Source organism: Microcaecilia unicolor, chromosome 6, assembly GCF_901765095.1.
Source record: "Microcaecilia unicolor chromosome 6, aMicUni1.1, whole genome shotgun sequence".
Taxonomy (NCBI): domain Eukaryota; kingdom Metazoa; phylum Chordata; class Amphibia; order Gymnophiona; family Siphonopidae; genus Microcaecilia; species Microcaecilia unicolor.
In genome coordinates, this window is record NC_044036.1 from 38,414,808 (window position 1) to 38,427,726 (window position 12,919).

General features: G+C 39.3%; 1 protein-coding gene across 2 annotated transcripts in view; it reads left to right on the forward strand.

The window, feature by feature from the left end:
- Positions 1 to 12,919, forward strand: part of PATJ (PATJ crumbs cell polarity complex component) — a 429,677-nt gene that overhangs the window by 39,142 nt on the left and 377,616 nt on the right. For both annotated transcript variants that reach the window (XM_030205409.1, XM_030205410.1), the window contains exon 6: positions 78 to 273. In XM_030205409.1, the coding sequence (XP_030061269.1) occupies positions 78 to 273 (196 nt within the window). The remainder of the gene's footprint in view (positions 1 to 77; positions 274 to 12,919) is intronic.

The following is a 12,919-nucleotide window of genomic DNA, read 5'->3' on the forward strand; positions in this document are numbered from 1 at the left end:
CTGGGGAATTGAATCTACATTAAATTGGTACCATTGTAAGTGTTTAAGGTGTTTGCATTTTTTTAAACCATATTCAGGGATGGAAGATTAAAGGAAAGTGATCACATCCTTGCCATAAATCACACACCACTGGATCGGAATATTTCCCATCAGCAGGCTATTGCATTGCTTCAGCAGTCTGTAGGATTCATACATTTGGTTGTTGCCAGAGGTCAACTGCACAGAAACAACAGAACTACTAGCAATCTGCCAAGTGATACAGCATATGAAAATGTAAGTGCTGAACATCTCAATATTAATTTGATTAGCATGTATGACGATTTTCAAATGCGTACTCAGTCTTTTCCTGCAGTAGATAATTTTAAGCATCAAAAAGTGCTGTTCAGTTAGAAATTACAGTGACACATTGGTAGAAATAAAAATGTGGTTTCCTTTTATTCCACAGGATCCTTTATGTCCCCCTCATTGGCCTCTAAAATAAGACATGTAAACCTATTTTTCTTTTAGAAATTAAATTACTGATATGTGCAGTATCAGATGTCTTAATTTTAAATTTTTTTTGTGTGTTTGTCAATGTAATGTTTAGACCAGGGTTTCTCAATGAGTCTGCTTTCTGGGGGTAGTCAAGTTACTCAAATTAGACTCATTCTTTGATGTTGCAGTGGGGCCAAAATGAAAATCTGCCACTGCATCTCATCTTGGTCTCACTATCCAGGCTGGGAGAAATCCTTGACAAATATAAGCTAAGTTGGCACTATAGGCGATGTTGGGGATGGTCCTTGAGACAGCCTGGGTGGGCGAAACATGATCGTCGGATGCTGAGTTCCCTGTTTGACATTTACACTCAGATGTTTAAGATGAGTATTAAATATTGATTATAATAAGTCAATGAGGATATATGACATTTAAATATTGAAAAATAAAGTTTTTATAAAAACAACAAAAAAATAATTGGAAAAACTGAGGCAATTGAGAATCAATGACGAGGTTGGTGTTGTAAAGTCTTGCAACATTGAAATGTTAGCTGGCAAGTTACACTGCTGAGATTTTCATTCAAAAAAATATATATAAAGGTGTGGATGGTGATATTTTGTTTATGATTGTATGTATTTAAATCCGACATGATATATTGTGGATTTTGGAAGTGTGATGACATATGATACTTATTTTGTACCTGATGCAGTGAAGGGTTAAGTGACTTGCTCAGAGTCACAAGGAGCTGCAGTGGGAATGAAACTCAGTTCCACTGTTTTTCCAGCCACTGAATTAACCATTAGGCTACTCCTCCCCTATGATGTTACATAGCTTTTGCCACTGGCATTCTCCCTCGCCTCCATTGCCTTACCCAAGTCAGAATAAGGCTGTAAGCATAGCCTTTCCCCCTTTGCTGTGGTTCAGACTGAGCCATGTCAGAGGAGGCAAGAAGGGAAAAGTTCCGGTGTTGCTTTTTCTGTCTTGGTCTTGGCTGCGGGGAGAGACAGGGAAACAGCATCTGAGAAAACGAGCATTTGGTGGGAATGGGTCTAGGATTAAGAACAGCATAGCTGAAGGGATTCTATCGGGAGGAAGAGCGGGGTGGCGGCAGCTGTAGTTTTTCTCTTTCTTTTTTGGGCTCTGTAGAGGTCAGGGAGATGGGGGAGGGTTGCAGGGTCGATTCCACAATGTCAGCTCCTATTAGGAGGAAGGGAGAGAAGGCGTGGCAGCCATTCATCCTCAGTTCTGGAAAATGTGTTAGTGCTGTTCCTCAAATCCTGATGCTCTAGGCATCTGCCTGAATGGTCACATTGACCTGGGCTGCAGATAGCTGTGTATAGGTGAATGGTAAAGTACAGATTTCAGGTGTTATGGGTGCATCTGAAGAGTGTTAATGTGTGAAGCTTGGGTTCAATAACCAAGTTCCTGTACATATTAAAAATGGGAGACCTGATTCCCATGGGCACTTTTAAAAATGTGTTCCTACAGTTCTTTGCCTATGTGAAAAGTCGAAAGAGATGCCTATTTTATAAAAGCCAATAACAAATAATCTCAAAGAAATATATATCAAATATATAGTGAGGACTATCAATCTGGAGAGCATAAAATACAGCATAGGTTCAATATAATTGACAAACTATGCAGACACTGATCTTATGTTTCAACTTTTTTATTGTATTATCGTAATAGCAGACCGTTATACAAACATCAAAATTAGTACATATACATCACAGTCAACTAAGTATAACATCAATATTTTTGTAATAATTTCCCCCCCCTGTTTCCCTCCCCCCCCATCCCCTCCCCATTCCTCCCCTCCAATAAGCTGATATATTATTGTGAAATTATTGACAAAAGAAAAAGAATAACATCATTTACATAATAAAATATAATAATATCAACCTCCATTGTCTTATGTGTTTTCATTTGTTATCCTTTGGTCTCAGCTATATAATATAACCAGTATCACATCTTGATCAAAAGATCCCCCTCCCCCCCCTATTAACCTATAAATGAGTCTTCTGTTATCACAATTGATACCCAAGAATATTACAGAGTATTAAGAATTCGACTTCTCCCTCTGTGAGTCATCCCGTCCAAATAACACCCCCAAATTTTTAGAAAGCGCTCTTTTCGCTTGTATGTTCCTTTTGCCTTTCTCGCTTCCCAAGTAAGCAATTGGTGTACCTGGTTCCGCCAATGCCAGAAGGTCGGAGGGTGTGCAGAGGTCCAGTGCTGCATTATGCATTTTTTGGCAATGAGACATACTTTGCGGCACAGCATTATTTTGTCTTTGTTTAATCTGGGAAAGGTGTCATGTTTATCTAACACTAAACATAGGGGGTTCAATGCTATATCACAATTGACAATTGTAGACAGAAATACAGCTATGTGTCTCCAGTATCTTTTTATTAAAGTGCACACCCATATTGCATGATATAGCGTATTATCTGCCCTCTGACATTTCAGGCAGGTAGCGGTATGGATGCCCCCTGACTTGTATAGTTGTGTCTGGGTAAAATAAGCCCTATGCAGTATACGAAACGCACATTCCCGAAGGCTTGCCCCTCCTACTATTCTGGGTATATCCTGTATTTGTTTTACAATATTCCATCCTGTCAATGCTCTGCCTATATCTGTTTCCCATTTCTGACGAAGTTGGCTAAACTCTCTCCCAGGCATCAGTCCCCACAATTTCAAATGTATGCCGGAGATTGACGGAACCTCTTTGGCTATTTCTTCGAAGAATTTTCTAACTTTCTCACCTAATTGCTTCTTAATCTCGTCTGTATTTAGTGTGCGCACATAGTGTGTGAGTTGGCGATGCGCAAAGTGATCCCTCCATTGTGCATTAGTTTGCATTTGTGTTACTGCTTTGATATGCCCATCAGCCCCCAGTATATCTTGCATGGTTACTATGCCATTTCTTTCCCATGTGACAAACGTTTGATTCTCTATCCCCAGCACAAACATCGGGTTGCCCCTAATAGTTAGTAACTCGGTGTTAGAGGGGTCTCCCCCCAGGAGTTTCCCTATATATCTCCACGCTTCCCTGATAGGCTGGAGCAAAACACTATGTTTAAATCTATGGGGGAGTATTTTATTCTGAGTGTGTAATAACGTTATATAATTATATGGGGCAAAGTACACCATCTCATACTCAAGTGGTGTATGATCCAATGTATTCATTAACCAATCTCTAACCTGTCGTAGCAAGCAAGCCATATTGTAGTATTTAATATTTGGAATCCCCATTCCCCCTTGTCTCCACCCTCCTAGTAGGAATTTCTGTTGAAGTTTGGCCTTTTTCCCAGCCCAACAGAACTTTCTCAGAATTTTATAAAAGTATTTTATGTCAGTTTGCTTGAGTTTTAGTGGTAGAACCTGTAAAACATACAGCCACCTCGGCATTATCACCATCCTTGTTAAACATATCCTCCCTGTCAAAGATATCGTAAGGTTCTGCCAAGAATTTAACTGTTGCATGGTCTGCTCTTTGAGTTTGCTAACATTTAAATCATATAGGTCTCTTGTATTTACCGGTAATAGGATGCCTAAATAATTAAAAGATTTAGTTGCCCACTTTAACGGGAAATCTATGGGCCATAAACTATGGGCGTCTGCATTTATAGCTAAGGCCTCTGATTTGTCAAGGTTTAGCGTGAATCCCGAGTAATCTCCGAACTCCCTAAAAATTTCTAATACATTACCCAGAGCTTCTCTTGGGTTCTTTAAAATAATTAGCAAATCATCTGCAAATGCAGCCAATTTGAACATCTGATGTTGTATGTCCACTCCAGGCACTGCTGGGCAGTCTTGAATATCCCTAATTAGAGGGTCCAAATATAATGCAAAAAGAAAGGGCGATAACGGGCAACCTTGTCTCGTTCCCCTGCCTATATGAATTGCCTCAGATAAATTCCCATTGACCATTACCTGCGCTAGAGGGGCTGCGTATAAAGCTTTAATCGCCTGTACAAACTCTCCTTTTATACCATACCCCTCCATCACCTCATATAAGAAAGACCATTCCACATCGAACGCCTTTTCAGCGTCGAAACTAATCATTAAAGCTTGTTCGTGCTCTAAATATTCCAATGATGTCAAAATTCGTCTGAGGTTCTTGGCAACCGACCTGCCCTGCACAAAGCCAACTTGAGCTTCATGGATTACTTTTGGTAGAACACGACCTAGTCTATTTGCTAAAATTTTTGCGAATAGTTTTGCTTCATGGTTAATAAGCGATATAGGTCGATACGATGTTACTAGTTGCGCATCTCGATTGGGCTTTGGAAACACAATTATATGTGCTAGATTTAAATGCTCAGGTAGTGTACCATTTGATATCCATTCATTGAACACTTTAATTAATGTAGGTACAATCGACTCTCCCATTAATTTATAGAATTCTGCTTTGTATCCGTCGGGACCTGGCGCTTTACCCGTCTTGCTGTGTCCTATAGCCCATGTGATCTCATCCTCACTAATCTCCGCATTCAATAGATTGCGGTCATGTTCATTTATCTGTGGGATCGTAAGATTTTGAAGATATTGCTTGCCTGATAGTCCTTCCTGTTCTGTGGAGCTATATAAGTGTTGATAATATGTTTTAAATTCCTGTCTAATTTCTTTATTAGAATGTATCAAACTCCCCTCTTGTGTTTTTATACTAGTGATATTTCTGGAAGCGTATCTAGGGGCAATAACTCTTGCCAAAAATTTCCCTCCCTTATTCCCAAATTTATATAGTTGGAATCTATAATATGTTTGGGATTTCACTTCCCTATCATGAAGTAAGGAGTTAAGAGCCGCCTGTATTTCCAGTATCTCCTGTCTAAGTCGAGGGCAAGGATTTAAGCCATAGTGTCTATTCGCTTCTCGCAATTGTTTCTCAAGTCGCAGGATTTCCCTATCTCTTGCACGTTTGTATTGGGTAGTAAAACTGATAATTTCTCCCCGCAAGACCACCTTTGCGGCTTCCCAAAAATTGGTTGAAGTTGGTACTGTTTCCTCATTAAAATGTTTGTACTCTGCCCATTTCGTTTGTAGATGTTCTCAAAATCTCATATTATTTACTAAATACGTTGGGAACGTCCACTCCCGAAACTTCACTTCTTCCATCCCCCCCATCCAATTCATATGTACCGTCGCATGATCCGAGATAACGCACGGTCCTATATCAGCGTCTCTAATTGTGGGAAATAGTGTGCTTGATGATAATAGGTAATCAATCCTGGAAGAGGTACCATGGGCTCTTGACATATGTGTATATTCTCTGATCCCAGGATGCAGCGTCCTCCATATATCTATGAGATCTAGTGTGGTGCATAAGTCAGGTAGTCCTCTAGTTTGTGTCCGATGGATTGTTGCCGGAGGGTGCGAGCGATCTAATTGTGGGTCCCAGGTCATATTAAAATCTCCTCCCAGTATTATGGGTAGTGATTCTAAATGTACTATTTTTGCCACTAGTTTTTTGTAAAATTTAAGATCTAGGACATTTGGAGCATTTATACTGCCCAGTAAGAGTTTTTGTCTATTAATTGTGACAATAGCTAACACATATCGTCCCTCTGGATCCTGGATTATTTTATGAATGTGGCTTGCTATTCCTTTTCTAATTAGAATTGCTACTCCCCTTTTTCTCCCCATCGCTGCTGTTGACATACATTCCCCCACCCACCATTTATTCAGTTTAGCATGTTCTTCTGCAGATAAATGTGTCTCTTGTAAAAAGGCTATGTCAGCTCTAAGCCGTTGGAGGTGTCTTAAGATTTTTGATCTTTTTATGGGCGAAGGGATGCCTCCAACATTCCATGTAATAACCTTAATTAGTGCGTCTGTTTTGGCCTATTCATCTCCATATTTACGTGATCTTGATGCTCGAGAGGAGCCAGCCCAGCCTCCAGCCCCCCCCCCTTTTCTAATATTCGAGCGAGTAGTCTATCCTTCTTTTCAGGTATCATTTGTGTTTTCTGGTAAGTTCTCCTATAGCCCCCCTCCCTCCTCCCCTCCCCTATTCCTTCCCTTCCCTTCCCCTGTGAATCCCCTCTCCCCCCCCTTCTATCCCCTTCTATTCCTATTGGAATTAGGTCACCATCGACGCCTTTCCCTTTTTTTTTTCTGTTCTAATTTGTATGTAGTATATTCGTCATCTTCTATTCATCTTAATTCCCCCCCCCCTCCTCCTTATGATCTTCTAACCATTCCCTGTAGTTCCTACCCTTATATCATTTATCCCCTATCTTATGTGTCTTGCTATTGCTTCCCTCTGTATATTAACTCGCTGAGGAATCTTCTATATGTTTTTTGACCCCTATATCGATTACTAACAGATTTTAAACTTTAACCATACAGTGCAAATTAACATGAATATCAATGCAGTGTTTTATAATTACTCAACATTCTTCTCTTCATCTCTGTACTATCTGCTATTAGATTAGCTCAGTAAGTCTATGATGATCATCCTCATAAACTTATATGGTTTTCACCGGCCCAGATCAGTGTTACACCATCTATGTCCCGTTACTGCCGTGATGCAGCTTCATTTGTAATTCAAGGCTCCTGTAGTGATAGCATAATCCACTATTTCAATTATAGTCCCACGTGTATGTTGTGAGTCCTTCCAACTAAGCCCCAACATGGATTATTTGTAGTAAATAATTAGCAGATTTTAGTACACACAGCTTCAGCTTTAGAAATGTTAATTTCTTTCTTCATCTCTCTCTCATTCACCCCTGAATAATTCACTGCTGAGTCACTTTAAAGTTGAAGTAACAAAACATCTGTTTACTCACAGTTTGTAGTTAGATTATAATCAGACAGGCTTATATATACATATTACTATACATTTGTATTATCAGCTCCTTCCATGTGCTTAGATGGTAATGGATGCTCACACCACCATAGATCCTCTCAGGTTAGGAGAGAACATGAGCTCCATGTGCTCCATGTGCTGCATCTGCTGTGTCTGCTGCATCTATCCCCCACAGGAAGTTGCATAGCTGTGTGACCTCTCTAAGTAATTCACATCAGAGGTCACAGAGTAATCACAGAGAAATAATAGGTGACAGGCAATGCATGTAAAATACAATTACATTCCAACAAACCCCTTCTCATGCATAACTGTCATGCAATTATTTATTCATACAAAGTCCAAGCTTTATACGCAGATTCACAAAATGTTCTCTGGGTAACGGTTTGGTCATGATGTCAGCTGTCATCTCACTGGTGTGACAATAGTGTAGACTGATGACCCCTTCTTTCGCCAACTCTCGCACGTTGTGGTATTTCGTTGCGATGTGCTTGGTGCGTGACTGAACCTTGTCATTCTGTGACAGTCGGATGCAGCTCTGATTATCTTCCACTATCTGGATTGGTCTCTGTTCAGCTATTCCGAAATCCAGCAAAAGTTTTTCAATCCACATCAGTTCTCTGCACGCTTCCGATACAGCCACATATTCAGCTTCTGTAGAAGACAGACTCACAATACTTTGTTTATGACTGGCCCATGAAATTTGTACATTTCCATACATAAACACATATCCACTTGTGGATTTATAATCAGAATGATCCCCTGCCCAATCTGAATCACAGTAACATATTAGTTTTGGATTACTATTGGCTGAAATCTTTAATTTACAATCAATGGTACCCTTTAAATACCTTACCATCCTTTTAACTGCAGTCCAATCTGATTTGGTAGGTGAGCTGACCCTTCTGCTCAAAATTCCTACTGCATTTGCTATATCAGCCCTGTATGTGGTAGCTAGATATAAAAGCTTACCTATGGCTGATCTATATTGGATGTTATCTGGTAAAGGTTCTCTTACTGTTTCATCCTTCAGAAAATCAGTGATCATGGGAGTGCTTACAACTTGGGCATCTTGCATACCTAAACTTTCAATAAGCTCATTTATTTTCTGCTTCTGGCTTAGAAGATAAGAACCATCATTTTGTTTCTCAATTTCTATACCAAGATAGTATGACACATTACCAAGTTCTTTTATCTCAACATTGAGGTTTAAACACTTTACAATGTCCTTGTACTCTTGCTCACTTTTGCTTGCAATGAGCAGATCATCAACAAAAGCTAAAATGTATGCATATTGTCCATTTGTGCACCTAGTGTACAAACATTTATCTGCTTCACCTTGCTTAAATCCTAAATTTGTCAATATTTCATGCAATTTATCATTCCAACATTTTGCACTTTGCTTTAATCCATAAAGACCTTTGTTTAATTTACACACTAGCTGTCTTTGTTTTGTATTTATGAAACCTGTTGGCTGTTCCATGTACAAGTCTTCAGTTATTTCTCCGTGAAGAAATGCTGTTTTCACATCAATGTGGTTGACTTGCATGCCTTTTGAGACTGCAATGCTCAGAAGTGTTCTAATTGTCGTGTGTTTCACTACAGGTGCAAACACTTCATCAAAATCTTCTCCATATTTTTGAAGATATCCCTTTGCCACTAATCTGGCTTTATACCTTTCCACTTTTCCTTGTGCATTCCTTTTTAACTTGAATACCCATTTGCATCCTATAGCTTTCTTGCCAGGAGGTAATTTTGTAAGAATCCAAGTATTATTTTTATCCAATGCATCAATTTCTTCTTGTGCAGCTTTACGCCATTCAGCAGCTTCTTCTGCTGGCATTTTCTCAATCTCATCCCATGTTAAGGGCTCTTGAGCTTCTGCTGACTTTGTTAGGTAAGACAGTCTTGGGGGTGGAACACCTTTGTTTTCCCTGGATGAGCGTCTGACAACAGGTTGGTCTGACCTTTCCGCATCCTCTAAATCTGAGAGTCCTTCTCCAATTGATTCCCCTTCTCCAACTGTACTGTCTTCTTCAATGATCCTTTCTGTGTCTGCTTCCTCTGCCTGTTCCTCGTTAGATACAGATGAGTTGCTTTCAGACATCTGCCTTGGTATGGCGTTTATATACACTGGCATGTCTATTATGGTTCTAGTTTCATATTCTGGATGATAAGGCTCATCTGGGATAATCCAGCCTTTATCAACCCTTTTGTTTTCATCAAAATATGTAACATGTCTTATGCCAACAATGCCAGTTTTCAGATTCAAAATTCTATATCCTTTGTGTCCTGGAGCATAGCCAACTAAAATGCCCCTTTCTGTTGTGGAATCCAGCTTATGCCTTCTTTGCTTTGGTACATGAGCATATGCTGTACTTCCAAATGTTCTTATGTGTGACAGGTTTGGCTTCCTACCATGCCATGTCTCATGTGGTGTGCGCTCAGCGCCTTTAGTTGGCATTCTGTTTTGTAGGTACACTGCTGTGAGAATGGCTTCCCCCCATAGTCTTTTAGGGAGATTGCTATCTGACAGCATACATCTGGTCATTTCCACAATTGACCTAAATTTTCTCTCTGCAACAGAATTTTGCTCTGGTGTATAAGCTACTGTTGTGATATGCTGAATGCCTTCTTGTTCTAGAAATGTGCGCATGCTTTGTGAAGTGAACTCACCACCATTGTCGGTCTGAAGAACCTTTGGTTTTCTTTCAAATTTGTTGCTCACCATGGCTACGTATTTCTTCAGCATGTCTGTGACTTGACTTTTCTCTTTCAGCAAATAGGCCACACAATATCTAGAGAAATCATCCAAGAATATTAGCACAAATCTGTTATTTCCCAATGATGGGATATTAAACGGTCCACATAAGTCACTGTGTATTAAGTCCAGCACTTTATTACTCCTATTTCCTGTGTATGCAGGAAATGAGGGTCTCACACCTTTTTGAGTAACACAGTCTATGCATTTCTCCATTTTACCAGCATCTGCACTTATCTGAATGCCGGTGGCCAGTTGCTTACTGTAAAGATCCTGGATCACCTTAGAATCACGATGTCCCAGGCGGTGGTGCCAGATTTCCAGACTACATTTACCATCATTCTTCCTTACTTGCGCCATATGTGAGGCTTCACCTGAAATGTTCAGCTTATAAACATCATTATGCATAAAAGCTTCAGCATACACTTCATCATTTTTAGAGATTGTGCACTTACTGTTTTCAAAATGAATCACAAATCCCTTCTTATCTAATGTAGATACACTAAGCATATTGCAAACTGCTTGGGGAATATACAAGACATCACTTACAGGAATTTCTTTAACTTCATTAGACACTTTGCATTTTAAGAATCCAATACCTTTTGCTTGGATCTTAGCAGTCCCTGCGTTTGCAGTTTTAAGAATACCTTCCTCTGGACACATTTCCTGAAAGAAATCCTTACAATTGGTTAAATGGCATGTGCTCCCTGAATCCAAAATCCAAGTACTTTCATTTGAATTATTATTTACCATAGTCAAAGATTTTTCTGCCATTAGAAAGCCCTTGTGTTTATCTTTGTCCTTCATACATTTCCTGGTTTGAAAATTCTTTAGTTCCATTGGCTTAGGTGAGCTAGAGGGAGTGTTTTGTGTTTCCTTACACCATTTAGATACATGTCCCTCCTTTCCACATGAGTAGCAAATCAGCTTGCCCTTGGGTGGAGTTTTCCCATAGCTCCGCCTTCCTCTGTTCTTTGCCAAGAAATTTGTTTCATTTCTCTCTGACTGACTTTGAGAACACATCTCCTCAGAATCATTTATTATGCATTCCTGCCTTAGTTTTGATGTTGCCTGTTCAAAAGATTGCCCTTCAATGGCCTCATTTACAGACCTAAAAACATCAAACTTCTTTGATAGTGAGGTAAAAAGAAATGCTCTTTTCAATGCATCACACATGGGAATTCCAGAAAGTTCTAACTTTTGAAATGAAGACATAAGATACATAATGTGATCATTACATTTACTTTTATCCCTTAATTTGGTTTCATTCAACTCTGCCAGCCAAATTGGTTGCTGCTTTGCATATGTAGTTGCATACATAGTTCTCAGTTTATATAAAATGTCCTTTGGTGTATCTTTTCCCTCCACTAATATGGCTTGTTTCTCTGAGAGAGCTTCCAAAAGCATGCACTTCACATAATAGTTTGCACTGTCCCATTCAGCCATATTTTCAGCTGTTCTGTCTTGGTCTAAGCATATATTTAATCTTTTTGCTCGAAGGAGACATATGAATCTTAGTTCCCACTGCTGATAATTAAACTCAGTTAATCTAGGCACCTTGAGAGAATAGAAAAATGGTGAATTTCCTCCCTCAGCCATTTTCTTAGCCTTCTGTCTGCTGTGTGGGGGGAGAGAGAGACAGACTGAATCTTTCCTTTAAAACTTAAGAGAAAAATGTGGCCTTTTTTTCTGCCTGGTAATATTTCTCTTCTTTTTCAATTCCTGGACCCTGGGCCCATAACCCTTTTGTTGGATTATTTGTAGTAAATAATTAGCAGATTTTAGTACACACAGCTTCAGCTTTAGAAATGTTAATTTCTTTCTTCATCTCTCTCTCATTCACCCCTGAATAATTCACTGCTGAGTCACTTTAAAGTTGAAGTAACAAAACATCTGTTTACTCACAGTTTGTAGTTAGATTATAATCAGACAGGCTTATATATACATATTACTATACATTTGTATTATCAGCTCCTTCCATGTGCTTAGATGGTAATGGATGCTCACACCACCATAGATCCTCTCAGGTTAGGAGAGAACATGAGCTCCATGTGCTCCATGTGCTGCATCTGCTGTGTCTGCTGCATCTATCCCCCACAGGAAGTTGCATAGCTGTGTGACCTCTCTAAGTAATTCACATCAGAGGTCACAGAGTAATCACAGAGAAATAATAGGTGACAGGCAATGCATGTAAAATACAATTACATTCCAACAGTTTTCACCGGCCCAGATCAGTGTTACACCATCTATGTCCCGTTACTGCCGTGATGCAGCTTCATTTGTAATTCAAGGCTCCTGTAGTGATAGCATAATCCACTATTTCAATTATAGTCCCACGTGTATGTTGTGAGTCCTTCCAACTAAGCCCCAACATCCACTTTATAGCTCTCTTTAAAGTTGCTTCTTATGTTTTGCTATTTTCACAATAGTTATATCTATCTTTAATCTGAGATCCTGCAACTCAATTTAATAGTAGCAACAGTACAGCGCAGACACTGATCTTAATAAAATTAGTATAGTAGACGGTTTGTTCAAGCATTGACCTTAAGATGATTCTTATCAGTCATACACTCTCCTTTCCTCCAAATATAATTCAGATATAATTACCAAATACTCCAATCTTCAAAAGTTCATTTTCAGCACTCCTTTGGATCCATCCAACACAGACTTTGCATCAGGGAAAAATCACCAATGAATAATCCCTACTGCAGATTCATTTCCTGTGTGTCTTTTATAGAGAAGGCTCCCAGAGGCATCTGCAGTAGCATACAAGTTTACCCCTGTTCTGAAAAAAGGTTAGATGTGTTTTGTAAAATATTTCCATACTTCACAACTTGGCCTTTGGTAGTTGTAGACAGCATCATCTTTATTTT